Raw genomic sequence first — 20471 nt, forward strand, 5'->3', positions numbered from 1 at the left:
CTTAAGTAGAGATTAAGCAGTCCATTGCGAGATCTTCTATGGTGAAATGATCCTGAAACGTGCCACAGGCTGGTTTCAGTGACTCACGGTTTTTGTTATTTCGGTACTGCCTAAAGAAAGAGGCTCAGTAAGCTATGGCATCTGTTCCCAGGGCCTGCCTGTTGAGACAGTTCTTTAAATGTGCCTCGATTGTGACTTTTCCATCCCTATCTTACAGGCCAAACTTCCCGATTTGCAACCGTTCCCTTCTCCAGATGGTGACACTGTGACCCAACATGAGGAACTGGTCTGGATGCCTGGAGTTAATGACTGTGACCTTCTTATGTACTTGAGGGCAGCAAGGTAATAGGAATCCTCCCCATCCTGCCCTGAGTTAGGCCATCTGAATTGATTTTTCTTACCAGAGAAAACGTTTGCCACAGTAAAGTCGCTTGTTTCTTAATGTTTGCCCCACATCAGATGTTAGAACTCTTCAGAAGGGAAACACCGTAAGCCATACATGCGATTATCAGCACTTCTAAATACAGTTGAGTAGTTAGATCATTCGGCCCTTCTTAAAATCCCATTGTAGATTTCTCTACTTGAGGCTGTTCACTGATGCTTGACTTAAACTTGGTGTTTTTGTGGCTTACCTACATGAGAACTTACTAACCTACAAGTGCCTAAAATATAAAAGGTAAGTTTAAATCTAGCCCTGCACATCGTAGTGAGGGCAGAGAGCCCTCCTGCATCTGCGGTGGTTTCTGGGACTCCCCGCAGCATCAGCAGGGCGTAAGCAAAGCACCAGAGCAGGCCGGGCAACTGCATTTAAGCTCTGTGCTCAGCTATGCTGTGTAGACACGAGGCTGCCTCAGTGCAGTTAGTGGCCTCTAAGAATTCCTTTCATCCCCCTCCCACTTCTAACTCGCCTAAAGTTAGTTGATGTGTAGCATGAAAGGAAATAAGCAAATTCAGAGGATTTAATTTTTTTTCAAAAGATCTTTCTTTCAAAAATATAATCTTTATTTGAAAAGACTGTACTCTAGCCAAGTGTTTCTTTTAATGTTTATTTATTTATTTTGAGAGAGCGAGAGAGAGGGAGAGAATCCCAAGCAGGCTCCACACTGTCAGTGCAGATCCCAACATGGGGCTCGAGCTCATGAACCGTGAGATCATGTGAGATCATGACCTGAACCAAAATCAGGAGTCAGATGCTTAACCGACTGAGCCAGCCACGCGCCCTTCTAGCCAACTGTTGTGGCAAATAGCTTTAGATTATTCATGCTCTGAACTGAAATCTGAGTCCTGGTAAAGTGTGGGAAGAAAGGGCACAATTAGACCAGAGTAAATGTAACATTTCCCTTTCTGTATGTGTGAAGGGGGTAGAGGTGCTTTAAATTTTTTTTGGTGGGTGCCTGGGTGACTCAATTGGTTGAGTATCCGACTCATAATTTTGGCTCAGGTCCTGATCCCGGAGTCATGGGATCAAGCCTTGCGTCGGGTTTTGCTCTGAGAGCAGAGTTTGCTCAAAATTCTCTGTCTGTACGCCGCTGGCACACACTCTCTCCTGCTTGTACTTACTCTCTCTCTCTCTCTCTCTCTCTCTCTCTCTCTTTCACCAAAAAAAAAAAAAAAAAAAAAAAAATTAACAAGAGCAGAAACAGGACTGAGAACTCCGACCTATCATGCATATAGTAATGGAATTTGGTCTGAGCTGACTCTGAAACCTGAGGATTAACATTTCTGTGCTGATGTTTTCCCTTCCTGTCCTCCAAGGAGCATGGCAGCATTCGCAGGGATGTGTGACGGAGGCTCCACAGAGGATGGCTGTGTTGCCGCATCTCGGGATGACACTACCCTCAATGCGCTGAACACAGTGAGTCTTTTGAAGTTGTCCCGGGTGGGAAGGGAGTTACTTTTCCCTAGTGCTGGTTGTAGGGCATGTGTGATGAGCATGGATCCTGAATGAGCCTAGAATTTTAGGAGCGAGTACTATGGCTTAGTACTATGGCTTACTTACTCGCTTAGTGCGAGTACTATACCTTATCGAAAGGTGGGTTGCGGTCTCAGCACTGGGCTCCATGACCTTGATCCGGTGATGGGGCGCCTCCAGGTTCGTTTCCTCTCCTGCGTCTCTACCCCAGGATCGTGTTGAGCCTCAAATGAGAGCCTGATGCTAGCAGTCGATCTTCCCTGAGATCCCACAAAGCCGACCACTGTGCACAGATGGTCTTATTTAACCCTCGCAGTCTCCCTCTGAAGTAGGTTTTATCGTTATCACCATTGTAGACATGAGCAAGTAAGTTTGGAGCGATCGAGTCACAAGCCAGGGTCACACACTCAAGATGCGAATCCAGAGGCCATACCTTTTGCCTCCTTCTCTGTCTCTTAGACCGTGAGTTCGAAAGTGCAGGGAGGGAACGGAGAAGAAGCCAGACTTCCTGGAGTGAATATGTTTTTTTATAGATATGCCTTTAAATATCTCGCATGATTAAATATCTCACACGATTATACAACAGAATTGAGTTTTAAAAATAATAATCCTTAAAAAAATCTAAAGTAAAATGTAACAAGTGAGCCTGACGGTACTGAGCTGGTTGCACGGCATCCTTCAGAATTGCTCCTCTGCCCCGAGCTGCAACACACAGGCAGCGGCTCAGAAGAACGGAAGTCGAACTGCTGTGCATAGTACGATCACTGAAACCAGTTTCCCTGTTTGACATTAGAATACATCCGATAGGGCTGCGTAGGAAAATTAATGTATTTTAAAGTGTCTTGAAATAATTCTTCCCTGTGTGGTAACTAATGTGAAATCATCAAATCTGATGGAGTAATAATGAAGTTTTATGCATTTGTGATGTATTAAAAAGGCTATGTATATTCACATAGGCTATTGAGCTCATAGGCTCAGCAACTCCTGATGATTAACTAAATGTAATTGAAGAACCTTTTTTGTTTTTCATTTTTCTTGAGAGGTCGCTATGTTTGGAAGGGACGTTTGAGATCATCTGTTCCAGTCTCTAAATAGATAAGAATCTAAGGCTCAGAAAAGCCAGACGATTGTTGAATGCCAACAATCTGAAAAGTTCAGAATGGAGGTTAGAAAATAACCCAACTTAGTGAGCTTTCTCCTCTGCAGCTCGCTTTCAGAGAAACACGTAGATACGGCTGATTTTTATTCCTGGGCCGGTTGCGTTTCTTGAGTATTACGCGGTACTAGTCTCCGACAGCGTCAGAGGTGAAGTGACCTTGTGGGATTGGGCCCTGCGATAGATGACAGAGCAATTGTTTACATACCCGTACGCTTATTTCTTTTCTTTCCTCCCCCCTTTCACACTTGGAGTTTTTGCTTTTATCCGGAGTCTTTACTCTGAACGCATAGTGATAGAGCTAGAAGGGGCCTTTGAGGTTATTTTCTGGATGAGGAAAGGGAGACTCAGCTGAGTGCCACTGCAGACGGTGGCTGTGGTAGGAGTTGTGTTGTGAATGTCTGTGAATTCAGAATACCCACGAGTGTGCATTTATTCAGAGTTACTCTTTGAGCTTGTTTTCTGTTGAGTTTTTTTAAAAATGTTTGTTTATTTTGAGAGAGAGCAGGAGAGGGGCAGAGAGACAGGGAGAGAGAACCTCAAGCAGTCTCGGCACTGTCACCACAGAGCCTGATGCGGGGCTGAACCTCGCGAACCGTGAGATCGTGACCCTGAGGCGAATTCAAGAGTCGGATACTTAACCGACTGACTCTCCCGGGTTCCCCTCTGTGGAATCTTCTGCATCAAAGCTTTATGAAAAAAATTCCCCTTTCGCAACTGTGCCGCTCAGTTGAATTTTTAAATAATGAAGACGTTGCCACATTTAATAAAATGTCTGTTTTTGGCACTTTACCGAATCGATCGGATTTGTTCTTTTATTGCGACCCCTCTGAGGATTCGGTAAAACATACTTCTATACAGAAATAATTTGGGCTCTTTTTGCCCATGGGCCTTTGTAGCAAGTTCCTTCTGAAGTCTTCTTAAGCATTGCCGGAGGGCTTTTGGTTTTATGAGTTTTTATTTCTGTGAGGCTGCCTTCCCATCATTTGAAGTTTTCCTGTCTAGGCGCGTCCAAGATGGCTCAGGTGTCTGGGGTTAGGCAATCCAAGTGCAGTCAGCCACCAAAGGACCGAGTCGTTTGTTCCTTTTGTGAGGAATGGAAAAGTTTAATGGCTCTTTTAATTTTTCCACTTAATTATGGTACTGGCTCACAGAGTTTTAGTTACGGGTACTTTCTTAATGAAAAGTGAAGTGAATTGAAAAATCTTACGGGGAGTTAATGTTTATTTCATCTTCCTTGGCGTAAGGGTGGTTTCGAGCTGTGTTAAGTAATACATTGAAAAAATAAATACGTTGTCGTGTGAGAAGTATAGCATAGAGTCAAAACAAGTGTAGGCATTTGTCAGTTTAGAATAAACCTGTGTCTCCTGTTTCTCAGGACAGTACAGAAATTTAAAGTAAATGAAATTATATGGTACAGCCACATTGTCGTGTGTTTAACATCTGAGTAGGACTATTTAAATTGAAATACATTTAAATAAATAGTTTGATCTTAAAACTGCCATCTATTTAAAACTAATAGAGCTTTTTGAGCTGTTAATTCTTCATGACTATTACATGGACCCATTTTTAATTTTCAGTTTTTAAGCTTATTTATTTTTGCAGAGACAGAGTGCGAGCGTGAGCCGGGGAGGTGCAGAGAGAGAGAGAGAGGGAGACACAGAGTCCGAAGCAGGCTCCAGGCTCCAGGCTCCGAACGGTCGGCCTGGAGCCTGACGCGAGGCTCTATCTCAGAAACCGGGAGATCATGACCTGGGCCGAAGTCGGACGCTCAACCGACTGAGCCACCCTGGCTCCACTCCACTCCAACATGGACCCATTTGTAAACACAAGCTCTTCCTCATTTCTCATTTTGACTCAGTTTTTTCTTCATTACTCACAAATGAGATTTTTAGCATATAAGTCTTAAAACAACATATTGGGGTATAATTTACGTATAATAAGCTGCTCTGATTTAAAGTATATACAGTTTGATGTTTTTTTTTCAGATGTGTATACTGGCGAAACTATTGCAGCGATCTAGATGTGAAACGTTTCCAGCACCCCAGAGGTGCCTCATGCCCTTTCCCGATCCTTTACTGCTTCCAGCCTCAGACAGCCACTGATACGTTTTCTCACATCATACAATGTTGTGTCAGAATAATATTTTTGCTCTTTTGAGTCTGGCTTCTTTCCATATAATAATTTTGGGATAGATTTATGTTGTCGCATTATCGATATTCTATTCCTTTTTATTGCTGAGTAGTGTTCCAGTGTATGGGTAGTAACAATAATTGATCCATTCGTCTGGTGATGGACATTCGTGTTTCCAAGCTTTTGGCCGCCATTATGAATAAAGGTGTTATTAACATTGTTATGCAAGGCTTTGTGAGGATGCGTGTTTTCATTTCCCTTGGGTAAATACTTAGGAGTGAAATGGCAGGATTGTATGTGTGCGGGTAGCTTTTAAGAAACCGTCAGGGGCACCTGGGTGGCTCAGTTGGTTAAGCGTCTCTTGGTTTTGGCTCAGGTCTCGATCTCATGGTTTTGTGGGTTCAAGCCCCACTTCAGGGAGCCTGCTTGGGATTCCCTCTCTCCTTCTCTATCTGCCTCTCCCCCACTCACGCTCTCTCTCTTAAAAATAAATAAATAAGCTTAAGAAAAAAAAAAAAAGAAACTGTCAAACACGTTTCCGAGTGGCTGTACCACTTTACATTCCCATCAGTACTATGTTAGAATTTCAGTTCTTCAGCATCCTCAGTAAGACTTCATGTTGTCAGTCTTTTTAATTTTAGCCATTCTAATGAGTATGTAGTGATATCTCATTGAGACTTGTTTGTTTTGTGTGCTGTTGGTTTTTGTTTAGATGGGGGACACAGATTTGATTGAGGCTAAAGATTCCTCAGCGTTTGACATTACTAATGATGTCTATCTGTGCCTCACTCACTGAGATTTTAATTTGAATTTCCTGTTCATCATAATTGAGCATCTTTTCATGTCTTACCGCCCAGTTGTATGTTGTCTTTTGTGAAGTATATTTTGCCCACTTTTAAAAGTTCAATTGTTTTTAGTATAATTATTTAGCTTTAAGGGTTCTTTTTGTATTGCAGGTATAAGTCCTTTGATACAGGTATTTGTGAATATTTCCTGCCATACCATGACTATTTTTCTGTAAGGGTGTCTTTCAGAGAGCAAAATGTATTAATTTTGCTAAAGTCCAGTGTATCGTTTTCCTTTTGTGAAAGTTTCTTTGTTCACCCCATGATAAAGGTTGTTCCTGTGTTTTATTCTTGACGTTTTAGTTCTTGCCTTCAGGTCTGTGATTCATTTCAAATTAATTTTGTGTGTACTGTGAGGTATGGGTGAAAGTGCCTTCTTGCCCACACAGGTGCCAGTTGTTGGAGTCACATTTGTTGAAAACAGACTTTTCTCATTTCATTGCCTTGATACCTTTACTGAACATCAACTGCTTATATATAAGCAGTTTTTCTTTTTTCTGGATTCTCTTGTTTCACTAATGTGTTATCTGTCTTTTCACCAGTATTTCAGTATTTCGAGTAATGTAGCTTTATCAGAACTCAGGTAGTGGTAAGTCTTCCTACTTTGTACTTGTTTTTTAAGATTGTTTTGGCTATTTTAGGTCATTTGCATTCCCAGATAAATTTTACTATTTATATAAATTTTATGTTTTTTCAACTTTTTTTTTTTTAATGTTTATTCGAGAGAGAGAGAGGGAAAGAAAGAAAGAGACAGAGCATGAGCAGGGGGAGGGGGAGGGGCAGAGAGAGAGGGGCAGAGACACAGAATCCGAAGCAGGCTCCAGGCTCCGAGCTGTTCAGCACAGAGCCCGACGCGGGGCTTGAACTCAGGAGCTGAGCGATCGTGACCTGAGCCGAAGTCAGACACTTAACCAACTGAGCCACCCAGGCACCCCATATTTATTTTTTTTAATGTTTATTTATGTTTGAGAGAGAAAGAGAGGGACAGAGAATCTGAAGTGGGCTCTGTGCTGACAGCAGAGAGCCTGATGTGGGGCTTGAACTCCTGAACCGCAAGGTCATGATCAGAGCCAAAACAGATGTCCAGCTGACTGAGGCACCCATGCACCCCTTTTTATTTTAAATGTTTATTTATTTTTGAGAGAGAGAGAGAGAGAGAGAGAGAGAGAGAGAGAAAGGGAGGGAGGGAGAATGAGTGGGGGAGGGGCAGAGAGGGGGAAGGGCAGAGAGAGGGAGGACCGAGGATCTGAAGCAGGCCCTGTGCTGACAACAGACAGCCTGATGAAGGCCTCGAACCCATGGACTGTGAGATCATGACCTGAGCTGAAGTCAGATGCTTAACCCACTGAGCCACCCAGGTACCCCTCCATTTACATTTTATTTTATTTTGTTTTTTAAAGTTTTTATTTATTTTGAGAGAGAGATTGTGAGCACACAAGTGGGGGAGGAACAGAGAGAGAGGGAGAGAGAGAGAATCCCAAGTAGGCTCTGCACTGTCAGCACAGAGCCTGATAATGGGGCTCGAACTCAAAAATCGTGAGATCATGACCTTAGCTGAAATCAAGAGTCAGACACTTAACCGACTGAGCCATCCATACACCCATCCCTTTCCACATACGTTTTAGAATCAGCTTGGTGGTTTCTATTTTTAAAAAGGTTTTATGGGATTTTCACTGTGATTGCACTGAATCTATGGATTGGTTTAGAAGAATTGACATCTTAACAATATTGAATCTTCCAAACCTGAACATGATACATAGCTTCATTTTTTAAAAGTTTTATTTTATTTTATTTTATTTATTTTACTTTATTTTCTTTTCTTTTTTATTTTTTTTAATTTATTTTATTTTTTACTTATTTTATTTTATTTTATTTATTTATTTTATTTTTTTTATTTATTTAAATAAGCTCGACACCCAGTATGGGGCTTGAACTCACAAGTCTGGGATCAAGAGTTGCATGTTTTTCCAGCTGAGCTCTCAGGTGCCTCATATATCTTCATTTTTAAAAGAGGTCTCATTAATTTTTTTGAGTAAGATTTTTTAGTTTTCAGTGTACAGGTCTTATACATGTTTTGTTAAGTTTTTCCCTAAGTAATTACTGTTTGAAAATTCTGTTGTTAATAAGATTAGATTTTTAATTTCAATTTCTTTATTTTTTCTTATTGATCAATTGATTCATTGATCTTTCCACCCAGCGTGGGGCTCGAGCTTATGAACCAGAGATCAAGAGTCTCATGCTCCTCCAGCTGAGTCTGCCAAGTGCCCTTAATTTCAGTTTCTAAATGTTCATTGGTAGAATATAAATACAAATAATTTTAGGGACACCTGGGTGGCTCAGTCAGTTAAGCACCTGACTCTTGGTTTTGGCTCAGGTCATGAGCTCACAGTCCGTGAGTTTGAGCCCAGCATCTGGTTTTGTGCTGACAGTGGGGAACCTGCTTGGGATTCTCTCTCTCCTTCTCTTTCTGCCCCTCCTCAACTCATGCGTGCTCATGCTCTCAAAATAAATAAAAATAAACATTTTTAAAAATACAGTTTTAATGTGCTGACCTTGTATCTGTTCTGTAAATTTCTAGTGGCTTTCTGGTTGGTTTCTTAGGGTCTCAGTGTACACAGTCACGCCATCTGCAAATAAAGACAGTTTGCCTCTTTCTTTCTGATTTATGTATTTTGTTTCTTTTTCGTGCTTTATTGCATTTGCTTGGACCTCTAGTACAGTACTGCATAGAAATAATGAGAGTGGGCATCTTTGCTTTCTCATCTTAGGGAGAAAACATTTAGTCATTCACTAATAATAGTGTAGTGTGGGGTGGTGGTTGTTTGATCAAAGTTGAAAATGTTCTCCCTTATATTTGTTTGTTTGTTTGTTTGTTTGTTTGTTTGTTATCATGAATGGGCCTTTAATTCTGTCAGATGCTTTTCTTTCTTGTATCTAATGAGATGATCATATGGTTGTTACACTGTGTTTTGTTAATTTGGTGAATTATATTGATTAATTTCAAATGTTAAAGCAAGTATGCATTCCTAGGATAAATTCTACTTACTCATTACATACTATTGGCTTCCATATGTTAATATTTTGTTAAGACCTTTTACATTTGTGTTCATAAGGGATCTTGAACTGTAGTCTTCTTTCTTTGTAATATCTTTGTCTAGTTTTAATATCAGAGGAATACTGACTTCAAAAAATTAGTTGGGAAAAATTTCCTCTTGCTCCCTTACTTTATAAAGGATTGATTGATTGTGTGTGTGTGTGTGTGTGTGTGTGTGTGTGTGTATTCGTTGTTAAATATTTGATAGATTTCACAGTGAAGCCCAGATGGGACTAAATTTTTTTGTATGAAAAGTTTAAAATTATAATAGGCATAGACCTATTTACATTTTATATTTCTTCGTGTGTCAGTTTTGGTAATCTGCTGATCTGTGGTTTTAAACTTTTTGTTCATTTCATCCAGGTTATCAAATCTGTTGGTAAAAATGTCAAATTATTATCTTTTTAACGTCTATAGGATTTGTAATTTTGACCCTTCTTTCGTTCCTAATATTGGTGATTTGTGTTCCCCCTGGTCAGTCTAAATAGAGACTTAACATTATTATTTTAGATAGCTAACATTTGGCTTCATTGATTTTCTCTGTTTTCTATCTTCTTGATCTCCACTCTTATTTTTATTATTTCTTTTCTATTTATTTTGGATTCATTTGATCATTTGCCCCCTAGCTTCCAAAAGTGGGATCTTAGGTACCTCATTTTAGCACAAATTTTGATTTGCTGTTCTTTTATTATAATTTTTTAAATACCAAAAAATATTCTTCACAATTTCTTTTACCCATGAATTGTGAGAATTGAATTGCTTAATTACCAGATACTTGAGATCTCTCTTATATGCACCCCCCCCCCTTTTTGTCTTGGAATGATACTGATTTTTAATTTAGTTCTGTTGGGATCATAGAGTACCCAGTAAGATTTCAGTTTTTTGAAATCCGTTGAGATTTGTTCTTGGCTCAGAATGTGGTTTATCTTGGTGAATGTTACGTTCCACGTACTCTGGTAATGAATTTATATCCAGCAGTTATTGAGTGCACTGTTCTATAATTGTGGGTTTCTTTAAAGTGGTGGTTATTATTACTTACATCTTCTGTGTCCTACTAATTTTTTTTCTCTAGCTGTATTGTCAGTTGCTGAGAGAGTCGTATTAAAGTCTCCAACTGTGGTTTGCTTCACATATTTGGAAGCTGTGTCATTAGGCACATGAACGTTTATAATATTTATCTTTCTCTTTTACCTTTTTGGAGTGACGCCGTGTCTAGTAGTACTCCTTTGTTTTTGACTCCATCTTGTTTAATTTTAATACAACCACTCTAGCCTTTTTAGGCTGGTTGACGTGACATATCTTCTTCCAGCTCATTACTTGGAATCCTGCTTTTTCTTTGTAGGTAAAGAATGTCTCTTGTTCCTTTAGTTCTTTAGTTGTTTCTTGCTTTTTTTTTTTTTTAAGTTTATTTACTTTTGAGAGAGAGACAGTGCAAGCAGAGGAGAGGCAGAGAGAAAGAGAGAGAGAGAGAGACAGAGAGACAGAGAGACAGAGAGAGAAACACAGAACCCGAAACAGGCTCTAAGCTTTGAGCTGTCAGCACAGAGCCTGACGTGGGGCTAAAACTCTGAATGGTGAGATCGTGACCTGAGCCGAAGTCAGATGCTTAACCAACCGAGCCGCCCAGGTGCCCTTGTTTTCTTGCTTTTTAATCTAGTCTGGCAAGCTCTCCTTTTGTTGGGAGTGTTTAGTCCATTTTAATTTATATAACCTGATGGCAGTTGGCCATCTGCCATCAGGTTATATAAAACTTGAGCCACATGTACACATTCTTAATAGCATATCTTGTTTTGGCGAATCCCAGTAGTAGTTAATATATCTTATTTTCATGGCTGCATGACTTACTACTTTTGATACAGTGATGACCATGCAGAATCGTTAGGCACACAGTTGTATCACTTTTGTTAAAAAATGTATTTCTTATCTTCTTACTTCATAAGTAAAAAAAAAAAATGCATTGATGTAGAGAAAGACGATGTGATAAATGTGTTGACCTCTGTGGTTGGAAGAGGAAGGTGTTCTTAGTGATGGGGCATACTCCTCAATGTATGTCGGAAAAGATATGTTATATTTTAGTTATTTGAAATTGTGAACACCTATGAATGTAAAATTGTTCTATTTGTAATTTTACAGTATATTAAAAAACATGTTAAAATATGACACAACAATGGTGCTTCCTCTAGAGGATCTGACATAGAAATGTTTCTGTGTACTGTTCAGGTATGTGTTTCTTCATATGCAGTTTCTATGAGGTTCATCTGTGTTCGTTAGTTTACATATAATTTGTAAACATAATAGTATATAACATAGAGATGGCCTGTATTATTCTAATGGGATTCAGCCATCTTTAAGTCCTTGCGTTTATTTGGCCTTTTACAAGATCAAAATCACTCTTTATATTTATGCTTAGAAACTAGCAGAACCCTATAGTTTGAGACTAAGGTTTTTCTGGAAAATACCATGCTGACTTATTTTTACTAAATTGATACTGGATTTCATTCTTTGGGCTTAAGTATCTTTCCCATTTCCTAATAAAATTCAAATTCTTTTGACTTCTCTTTCTTAGAATTTATTTGCATTTTTATGTTTATCTTCTCTCTCTAATACTAAACATATATATTCTTACTATATATAAGTAAAATTTATAATCATGCAGCAAAGATTTCACTTCTGCCTGGACAGTTTTATTCCTTGAAATATGGATGACTTTTAGATGTTTGAATTAAGCTTTTTACATATTCAAGAGAGTATATATTTGTTTGCTTATTTATTTATGCACACCCACATCTCCTACAACAAAGGCTTCCAATAGCTTCATAGTTTTTTTTTATCTCTGATCTATAAATATCGCTATTTGTTAACCATTGAGTATTAATCATCTTTGTTTTCTGAGCCATAGCTCGATGCCTGGTACATAGTAGAGAGGCACTAAATATTTGTTGAATGATTGAATAAATAAATCAGGTTCAAGTCCAAACCATATTTGATCACCCAGAACTTGGTATTAGGAGGTTGGCATAACGGAGTGTACAGATAAGCCTACTCTGAGGGTCATTTTCATCTTTCTCTCTTTTATTCTAAAAAATTAAGTCGATACAATTTCTTTCAGAGGTTTTCTGTTTGTTCATCATAAATGGACTTCACTAAAGCATCTGGCCCTGGATTAGCTTTGCAGTACTTAGGCCTTAGATGAATGTTGAGTATTTCCCAGCTCCCAAATAAGGCATTACTGGGAAGCCCTGTTATTACAGCTGGTCTGAAGTTTCTGATCAGGGATTCTTGTGCTGTTCATTCTACACTCACATCCTCACTTACATTCTTTTTACCGGTTCTCCATTCAGATTAATCAGCAATAAATGGTTATAGGATGGTGTGTTTTTTTCCTGTAAGATTTTGATTTGTTGTTGTAAAAAGGAATGGGAAAACTTTATATGCTGTATGATTTCTTATTATGGAAATCCAGTAAATTTCAGAATAGCACCTTATGTAAATCAGCCTTGACGAGCCCCTCTGCTAGTGTTTTATTTATATTATATCAGGATATTGGAGTCTACCGCCTGTTACATTGTTAATTATAGCGTAAGTAAAGATGCACTGGAGGTTTTCTGGTGTAACCAAGGCCTTTTCAGCTGGTTATCAGCATAATAATATATAAAGTCGAGGTTTAATTTATTGTCCTTTGACCAATTAGAAACATTTTGAACTTTTGTTTTGAAAGTTGTTTAAGTGTTTAGAAATGTACCAGTGTGGCTCCCTTTGGGCTGAGAACTTCATAAATTGACTTCTGTTTAAAAGCTCCAAGCAGCAACACTTTGGCAATGATTTATTCTTTTTGTCTCGTTTGGATGAAGATGACTTTTTAAATTTAATCCTTTGAGATTTTATTCCTTTTTAGATGGTCTGTAGCTTTAGTCAAAGTTGAGCTTTATGCGCCACTCTGTTCTTTTACTAGATACAACAGAGAGCGTTCTCAAAGTGTCTCAGGGGTGGGTGGGGAGGTCAAAGACCCCTTATGTTGACCTCCGGTAATGGCACCTTCATGACTTACTGCAACAGCGATCTTGTACTTGATAGTTTAACCAGAAAACTATAGCTCCTGGTGCAGCTCTTTGTGACTGTAACCCTGCTTTGCTTCTGCATGTGAATCACTCTCTGGTTTCTTTAGCCATTTCTAAATTGTGACTTTTTGTTTTTTTTAATGTTTATATATTCTTGAGGGGTGGTGGGCAGAGAGAGAGGCAGACACAGAATCCAAAGCAGGCTCCAGGCTCTGAGCTGTCAGTACGAGTCTGATGCGGGGTTTGAACTCACAAACTACCAGATCACAGCCTGAGTCAAAGTCGGATGCTTAACTGACTCAGCTACCCAGGCACCCCTCTTTAGCCATTTCTTTTCTTTTCTCTCTTTTCTTGTTTTTCCTCTTAATTTTTAGAATAGCTTTTTTTTTTTTTTAACATTTTATATTATTTTTTTAAAGTTTATTTATTCTGGGGCACCTGGGTAGCCCAGTCGGTTAAGCATCCGACTTTGGCTCAGGTCATGATCTCACAGTTCATGAGTTCGAGCCCCGCATCAGGCTCCCTGCTATCAGCACAGGGCCCAGTTTTGATCCTCTGTCATCCTCTCTCTCTCTGCCCCTTCCTCTCTCTCTGCCTTGAAAAAAATAAAGTTCATTTATTTTGAGAGAGTGCGCATGCATGCATGAGCAGGATGGAGCAGAGAGAGAGAGAATCATCCCAAGCAGGCCCCATGCTGTCAGCACGGAGCCCGATATGGGACTCGATCCCAGGAACCACGAGATCATGACCTGAGCTGAAATCAAGAGTTGGGTGCTTAACCGACTAAGCCACCCAGCCGCCCCAAAGTGCTTTTTTTGAATGAATCAATTTAGTCTTCGTGATGGTTCTGTCATAGAAGCATGATTATCACCTACAGATGAGTAAGCACATCCTGTCATATAGCTTTAGATACATGATAATTAACCTCAGAGAAAGAATGGAACTGAGGCCGTGCCTTAACAGCAGTCCTCTTGAAATGTCCGGTGAATCTGCAGTTCGGGGCTTTGCCCTTCGGCCTGTTGGAAATCCTTCACGCTGTAGCCTGTCCGTGCATCTCTATGCTTTCTCGCAGGGACCGAGGAATTGACTTGGCTTTTACTTTTGTTTGGCACAAGTTAGAAAGTTCCTTTACAAATTTAAGAAACTTCTTTCTCAGATGATTTCTGTTCTCTATGCTAAAAACTGGTGAAACATTTTGAGAATTATGTGGTATTTTGAAAAAACAGCATCGATCAGAATTTTACCCATCTGTAAATCTATATTAACCATTAATATTAACATAATAAGTATCAAATTGGGATAAAAGCCCTTAGCCTTTTTACATTTAAGAAGAAGATATAATAAAATCATTCATTGATTTATTTATTCAGTAAGAAACATTGAATTCCTGCTCTTTGCAAAGCCTTTATGGGAAGGCATTTGTTAGAAATGTTGATAATCTAAGGAAGCATTGAATCTTGGAACAAAGCAGGCCCCTGAGTTTTAAAAGGACTCATATGTGCCATTAGTTCTAAAATATAGAATACTAAAATTTGTAATATCTGTGCTGCTATGTATGTTTCTTGTACTAGTTTTCAAATATACTTGGGGATACTCTTTTTGATAGCTCTCCCAGATCACTTTTTTACCTGCAAGTTTTGAAAGTTGGAGTATGAGTTTCCTGCGGCTGCTACAACAAATTACCACAAACTTGCTGGCTTAACACAACAGAAATGCGTTCTCTCCCAGTTCTGGAGGCCAGAGGTATGAAACCAGAGCGTCGGCCAGGCCACGCTCCCTCTGGCTCCTCAGGAGGATTGTTCCTTCCTTTCCCGGGTTCCCATGGCTGCGGGCAGACCTTGGTTTGGGGCCACATACTTCTCTGCTTGTCTTCACGTTACCTCCCCTCTGCAGGTCCACATCTTCTCTTTTCTGTGTTTTTCCATGGCCTCTCATTCATTCATTCATTCATTCATTCATTCATTACTTTAAATGTTTATTTATTTTTTGAGAGAGAGAGAGAGAGCACAAGCCGGGGAGGGGGCAAAGAGAGAGAGGGAGAGAGAAATCCCAGGCAGGCTCCCTGCTATCAGTGAGGAGCCTCATGTGGGGCTCAAACTCACAAATGGTGAGATCATGACCTGAGCCGAAATCAAGAGTCCGACGTTTAACCGACTGAGCCACGCAGCTGCCCCACTGCCTCTCTTTTATAAGGATGCTTGTCATTGGACATAGATCCCACTTGGATAATCTAGAATTATTTCCTCATCTCAAAATCATTAACTTAATCCTTTCTGCAGAGACCCTTTTTCCAAATAAGGTCTCATCTGTTCCAAAGATTTGATATCCATATCTTCTGGTGGTCATTTTTCAGCCTTGCACAGTTGAGTTTTATTATTATATAAGGTGTCAGTAAAATAAATTACAGTACGTATTTGTGACAGTTTATTTTTGTTTTGATACTGAGAGTATGAAATATTTCTGGCAGCGACTGTGATGTTTCTGTACCTCTGAGGACATTTGATTTTTAAAATAGTACAGTATTTGTAGGGTATATAGTGCGATGTATCTGGCTTTCCTTTTACAAAGAACGTAATTATCTAGGTGATAGAATTGTCACGTGTAACTACTGTATTAGCCGATTTATTCCGACCGGTGACTTGCTGAGTATTTCTTCCTTGGCTCTAGCTCAGAGCTACCTGGCCGGGCCCAGGTCCCGTGTTGCCGGCGGGCTCCATCTCTGAGACGGTCGCCCTTGAAGCGACCGCTCTTTGAAGTCTCTGCCTTCTTTTCCGGTTTCTAGTCTAACCCCGCAGCCCCGCTCTGAGCCTGGCCCTGCCGGACTCTGACAGACCGCGGCGTCCGAGCCAGCCCTCTCGTCCAGGAGGCTGACGTCCCCCCGCAGCCGGTCGCGTGCCGGGCTTCTGAGGTGACTGCACCGGGCCGCCCGCCCTTGCCCTCCGAGCCGCCCTGCCCGCCGGTTGGCCTGCCGTTCTCCCCGCGCGCCGTAGGTGTCGAGATGTATATTCCGGCTCACCCCAGGACTCGGGAGTGCCTGTCGTCCGAGCATGTTTAGGAAGGTTGACTCCTCAGTTTTCTCCTTTTTTTTTTCCATTTCGGAAATGAGGTATAGATTTTCACGTGTTCTTAAATCAAGTCTGCCTTTACTTGCCTTTACCCCTGAGTCGTCATTATGCGACCAGCGCACAAGATCGTGTGCAACTGTTAGAGTTTGTGGCTTTTGGTTTGCATAGTACTTGGCGAGTTTTGGCGTCTTCACAGTCAGGCTGGCTTCTGCCTCTGCTGCTTTGATATCATACAGCCTTCTTCGTTCTCTTAAGACCCTTTGATGGGAAAAGCAGAATTTCAGGAAAACAAAGTTTCAAAGTTTCTAAGGCCCAGGATCAGGTCCTTGTTGGTTCTCCAGGGCCATTCCTCAGGAGTGCTGCCATGGTGGCCCAGACCCCGTTTTGCTTCTTTCTGAGCCGCCAGCTCTGTCCTTGGCTACGGTTTCCAGATGAAAGAACGGTTACTTGGAAGCGTTCCTGACTCTGGAGTCACACGTACTTCCGTGTATATGTCCCTTTCATTTTCCTTGTCCCGTGACCTTATTATCGTGACCGAAAAGAAGTGTACTGTTCTTTTGCACAGATGTTAAAATTACTCGTCAGAAGTCGCTGAGGTTAAGGTCGCCAAGCCCCATGAATTGGGGGCAGTCATTCCTGCACCTAAACTCGACTTAGTGGGATTTAAAGCAATTTCTGTAAGTGTTTCTCTCTTAATGTTTATGCAGCTGCTCTTGAGGAATTAGTTTTGGTTTTGGTTTTGGTTTTAAGTAATCTCTGTGCCCAATGTGGGATTTGAACTCAGACCCCTGGGATCAAGAGTCTTATTATGTTCTACTGACTGAGCCAGTCAGGCGCCCCTCCCTGGTCTTGAGGTTTTTGTTTTTATTTATTTTCTTAAGTTAACTTTCTGAAGGAATCTGGTTAAAATTGACTCACAGCTGACCTTTCACATATATTTTCTAGTTTAATTTAGCATTTATGAATAGGTTCACTAGTGCGTACATCTCCATGAGAAGGATAGAACTGGTTTCTTTTCTGTCAGCCTCTAGTTTAGAGCCTTACGTACCGTTTTTCTGTATTCAAGGCTGGGAGGATGCTAAGGAAATGGAAAAGGGTTTTAATTTCCACTTGTGATCAGACGTAGGTCTTTCCAAATTGACAAATAATTCTCATTCAGAAAAGCAGCATACACAGTCTAGGTTGATGCGTCTGCCAGTAATTTTCCTGTTTGTGGCCAGAGGTGTACTCATTCTGGATCTTTGAGCCGCGTCTTATCCTTAAGGGATTGATTGCTTTGCTGAGTCCTAAGGAGTCAGCTTCCCCTCAGGAGCACATGGCTTCTGGCTTAGATCTACGACAGCTTGCCTTCTCTCTGCGTCCTTTGCCTGGACTCTCACCCAAAGAGCAGGAGGAAAGATTTTGTTTCTAGGAAGTGAGGTTTTATATATATGCTAGCTATATAGATGATTAACTAGCCATAATTTTATTTAAAAACCTGTGGCATAAACTACTCCAGTTTCCACAGAAACCTGAAAATGTAGACACTAACCAGTGGGTGTAAGAGAAGCTTCTGCGGCAGCTTGCTGTTCAGGGTCTGGCCTGGGCAGGCTGGCAGAGTTCAGTGGCCGTATTGTTTATTTTACGATTTCTCTACCTGAATGTATTAAAATATTACCGTTTATATCTTCAAAAAATTTTTTAATGTTTATTTTTGAGAGAGAGAGACAGCATGAGCAGGGGAGGGGCAGAGAGAGAGGGAGACACAGAATCTGAAACAGGCTCCAGGCTCCGAGCTGTCAGCACAGAGCCCGACGCGGGGTCGAACTCACTAACTGCGAGGTCGTGACCTGAACCGAAGTCAGATGCTCAACCGACGGAGCCACCCCGGCGCCCCCCATTTATGTTTTCAAAAATAGCATCCTTTAGTATTTCACCTTAAAAGAAACCTCTGTAAAGAGAAGGAATTTTAAAAACTTTGGAGTTCCACGGGGAACCTGGGTGGCTCTGTCAGTTGGGTATCCGACTCTTGATTTTGGCTCAGATCGTGATCTCAGGGCCGCGGGTATCGAGGCTCGCCTCGGGCTCTGCACAAAGCATGGAGTCTGTTTCCGATTCTCTCTTTTCCTCTGACCCTTTCCCCCACTTGCATGCTCTCTCTCTCTTTCCCTAAAAGAAAACAAACGAGTTTGAGGCCCCAAAAATGACCTCGTTCGGCCCCTCCACTGCCGGTGAGGAAGCTGGGGGCTGCGATGCTGTGCAGAGGGGTAACCCCAGACCCCTTGCCCAGGCCACCTGCTCCTCCTGGCACAGTTGCTAACTCTCCCCTCAGTTTCCTGGTTCCCAGACTCAGATGTTTGCTCGGTTCCCCACAAGTCACCAGGTCCTCGGTTTCCATTCTCAAGCCCACGTTTTATCCTGTGTTGTAAGTATTGCAGAAAAAACTTCCTTCGTGTGGTCTTTTTAAGTTCGTCCACTTTCCTTAGTGCTGCTTCCCTGTGACTGTCGTGCAGCCCTGTCCCTTTTTAGTCCGCTGTCCTTGATGGAATATTTCCCGTGCTCCAGGAATCCTGCTTGGCGATTGCCGTCTATCTTTTCATCCTAAACGTTCTCCGGAATAGGCGCTGTATTCTGCCTTTCTGCAGCGGAGAAAGCTGGTGGTTTAGAGAGATAATGGACTTGCCTGTGACCACACAGCTAGTGGCAGAGCTGGCGTTTGAATGCGCCAGAGCGGGGAACCCTTTCCTGTTGCGGCTTTGTCTCTGCCGAACTCCCAAACCCTCATCGTTGGTCGCAGGCCCTCCGTGGATTCTTCTTTCCAGGTGTTTATGAAGATGATGTCAGATGAGAGCCTCAAAATAGCTAGGTGGCCAGAAATAGCCAAGACATTTAGAGTTTGGTTTGTTCGGTGTTTTTAAGAGCATTTACTGATCTCAGTTGGTGCCCGCATTTGATGCCTCCTTTCTAATCAGCTTGCTGGTTGAGGCTCCTGTTCCGTGGGTTTTGAATACCTTCCAAGACACCATGGCCAGGAGATAGAGACCCCCTAATTTCTAGACACAATATTATGTGGGAAGTAATTATGAATCAGAAATATGGCGGTGTTGCATCAGCCGTGGGAAATACAGTCGTGACATGTTACCTGGACATGTTGCTGCCTATTTTTGTTGGTTCCTAGAATGTGTTCAGTTTGGTTGTTGCTCTTTGTTGATGATGGGCAGGGTTATCAATCATACCGCACTGATCATTGATTTTCAAAACCTGCTCTATGAAGTCATCTTGGTTTTTCAAAATGGTAAATGTCACCCCCGTCAGTGTCCACTGGCACCTTGTGTGTTTTGAGGAGAGCTCATCTCATCATTTTCTTCATGTGGGTGCATGTCCTCCTCTCTGAGTTGCTGGTTCCCTCCCTCCGGCCACCCCGCCTGCCCCCACATGCAGACGGACCGTGTGCTGGCTGTGTCCTTGCAGCTGGAGGGGTCTGGAGCCCGCCAGGCCTGAACTGCCCCAGGATAGCCGCGGGCGCGGGCCCGGGTCTCCCAGCTCCTCCTGGACGTGGGTTTATGTTAGAGTCCTCGCTCTCTGCCGTGGAAGTGGCCTTGAGCAAGAGAGCAGATCTCTCAGTTTTGCGTCCTCGTCGTTAGTACTCTTGCCACACGTGGTGGCGTGAAGAGTGGTGGAGTCCAAAAGGTCCCAGACTTTGCAACACACACGCGGCACCCAGCGACTTGGGCCCCCCCACCCCCACCCCGGCCCCAGGGGCTGGTGCGGGTTCTGGAACCTTGTAGTTACACACGGACTGTCGCGGGGAGGGTTGGTGCAGCGACTGTTTTCCCTCTGAAAACTCCCGAGACCCGCCCCTCAGCCCTGCTTCAAGCAGCTACGTTCTGCATCTTTGCCACAGTCTTTAAAATGTGCCCCCGCAAGAACGTTCAGACAAATTCAGCCTTTCTAGTGATCAAATAGCATTATTTGGAGTGACAGTGGCCAAACAAAAATGAATAGCGTGCCTGTAGTTTCAGTTAGAGTTTTTTTGGTGCGCACACATATGTATTTTGAGCCTGACTGGCTCATTGGTGATGGTGGTATGACTGAAAATATATGGACATCTGTATATCATGGATTATGAGACAGATTTTTTTTTTAATTTTTTTTTTAACGTTTATTTATTTTTGAGACAGAGAGAGACAGAGCATGAACGGGGGAGGGGCAGAGAGAGAGAGAGGGAG

General features: G+C 41.7%; 1 protein-coding gene across 8 annotated transcripts in view; it reads left to right on the forward strand.

Moving 5' to 3' along the window:
* Positions 1–20471, forward strand: part of RERE (arginine-glutamic acid dipeptide repeats) — a 426890-nt gene that overhangs the window by 303555 nt on the left and 102864 nt on the right. For all 8 annotated transcript variants that reach the window (XM_049618826.1, XM_049618828.1, XM_049618825.1 and 5 more), the window contains 2 exons: positions 218–342; positions 1756–1855. In XM_049618826.1, coding sequence (XP_049474783.1) covers positions 218–342; positions 1756–1855 — 225 coding nt within the window. The remainder of the gene's footprint in view (positions 1–217; positions 343–1755; positions 1856–20471) is intronic.

Source organism: Panthera uncia (genome assembly GCF_023721935.1).
Source record: "Panthera uncia isolate 11264 chromosome C1 unlocalized genomic scaffold, Puncia_PCG_1.0 HiC_scaffold_4, whole genome shotgun sequence".
Classification (NCBI taxonomy): domain Eukaryota; kingdom Metazoa; phylum Chordata; class Mammalia; order Carnivora; family Felidae; genus Panthera; species Panthera uncia.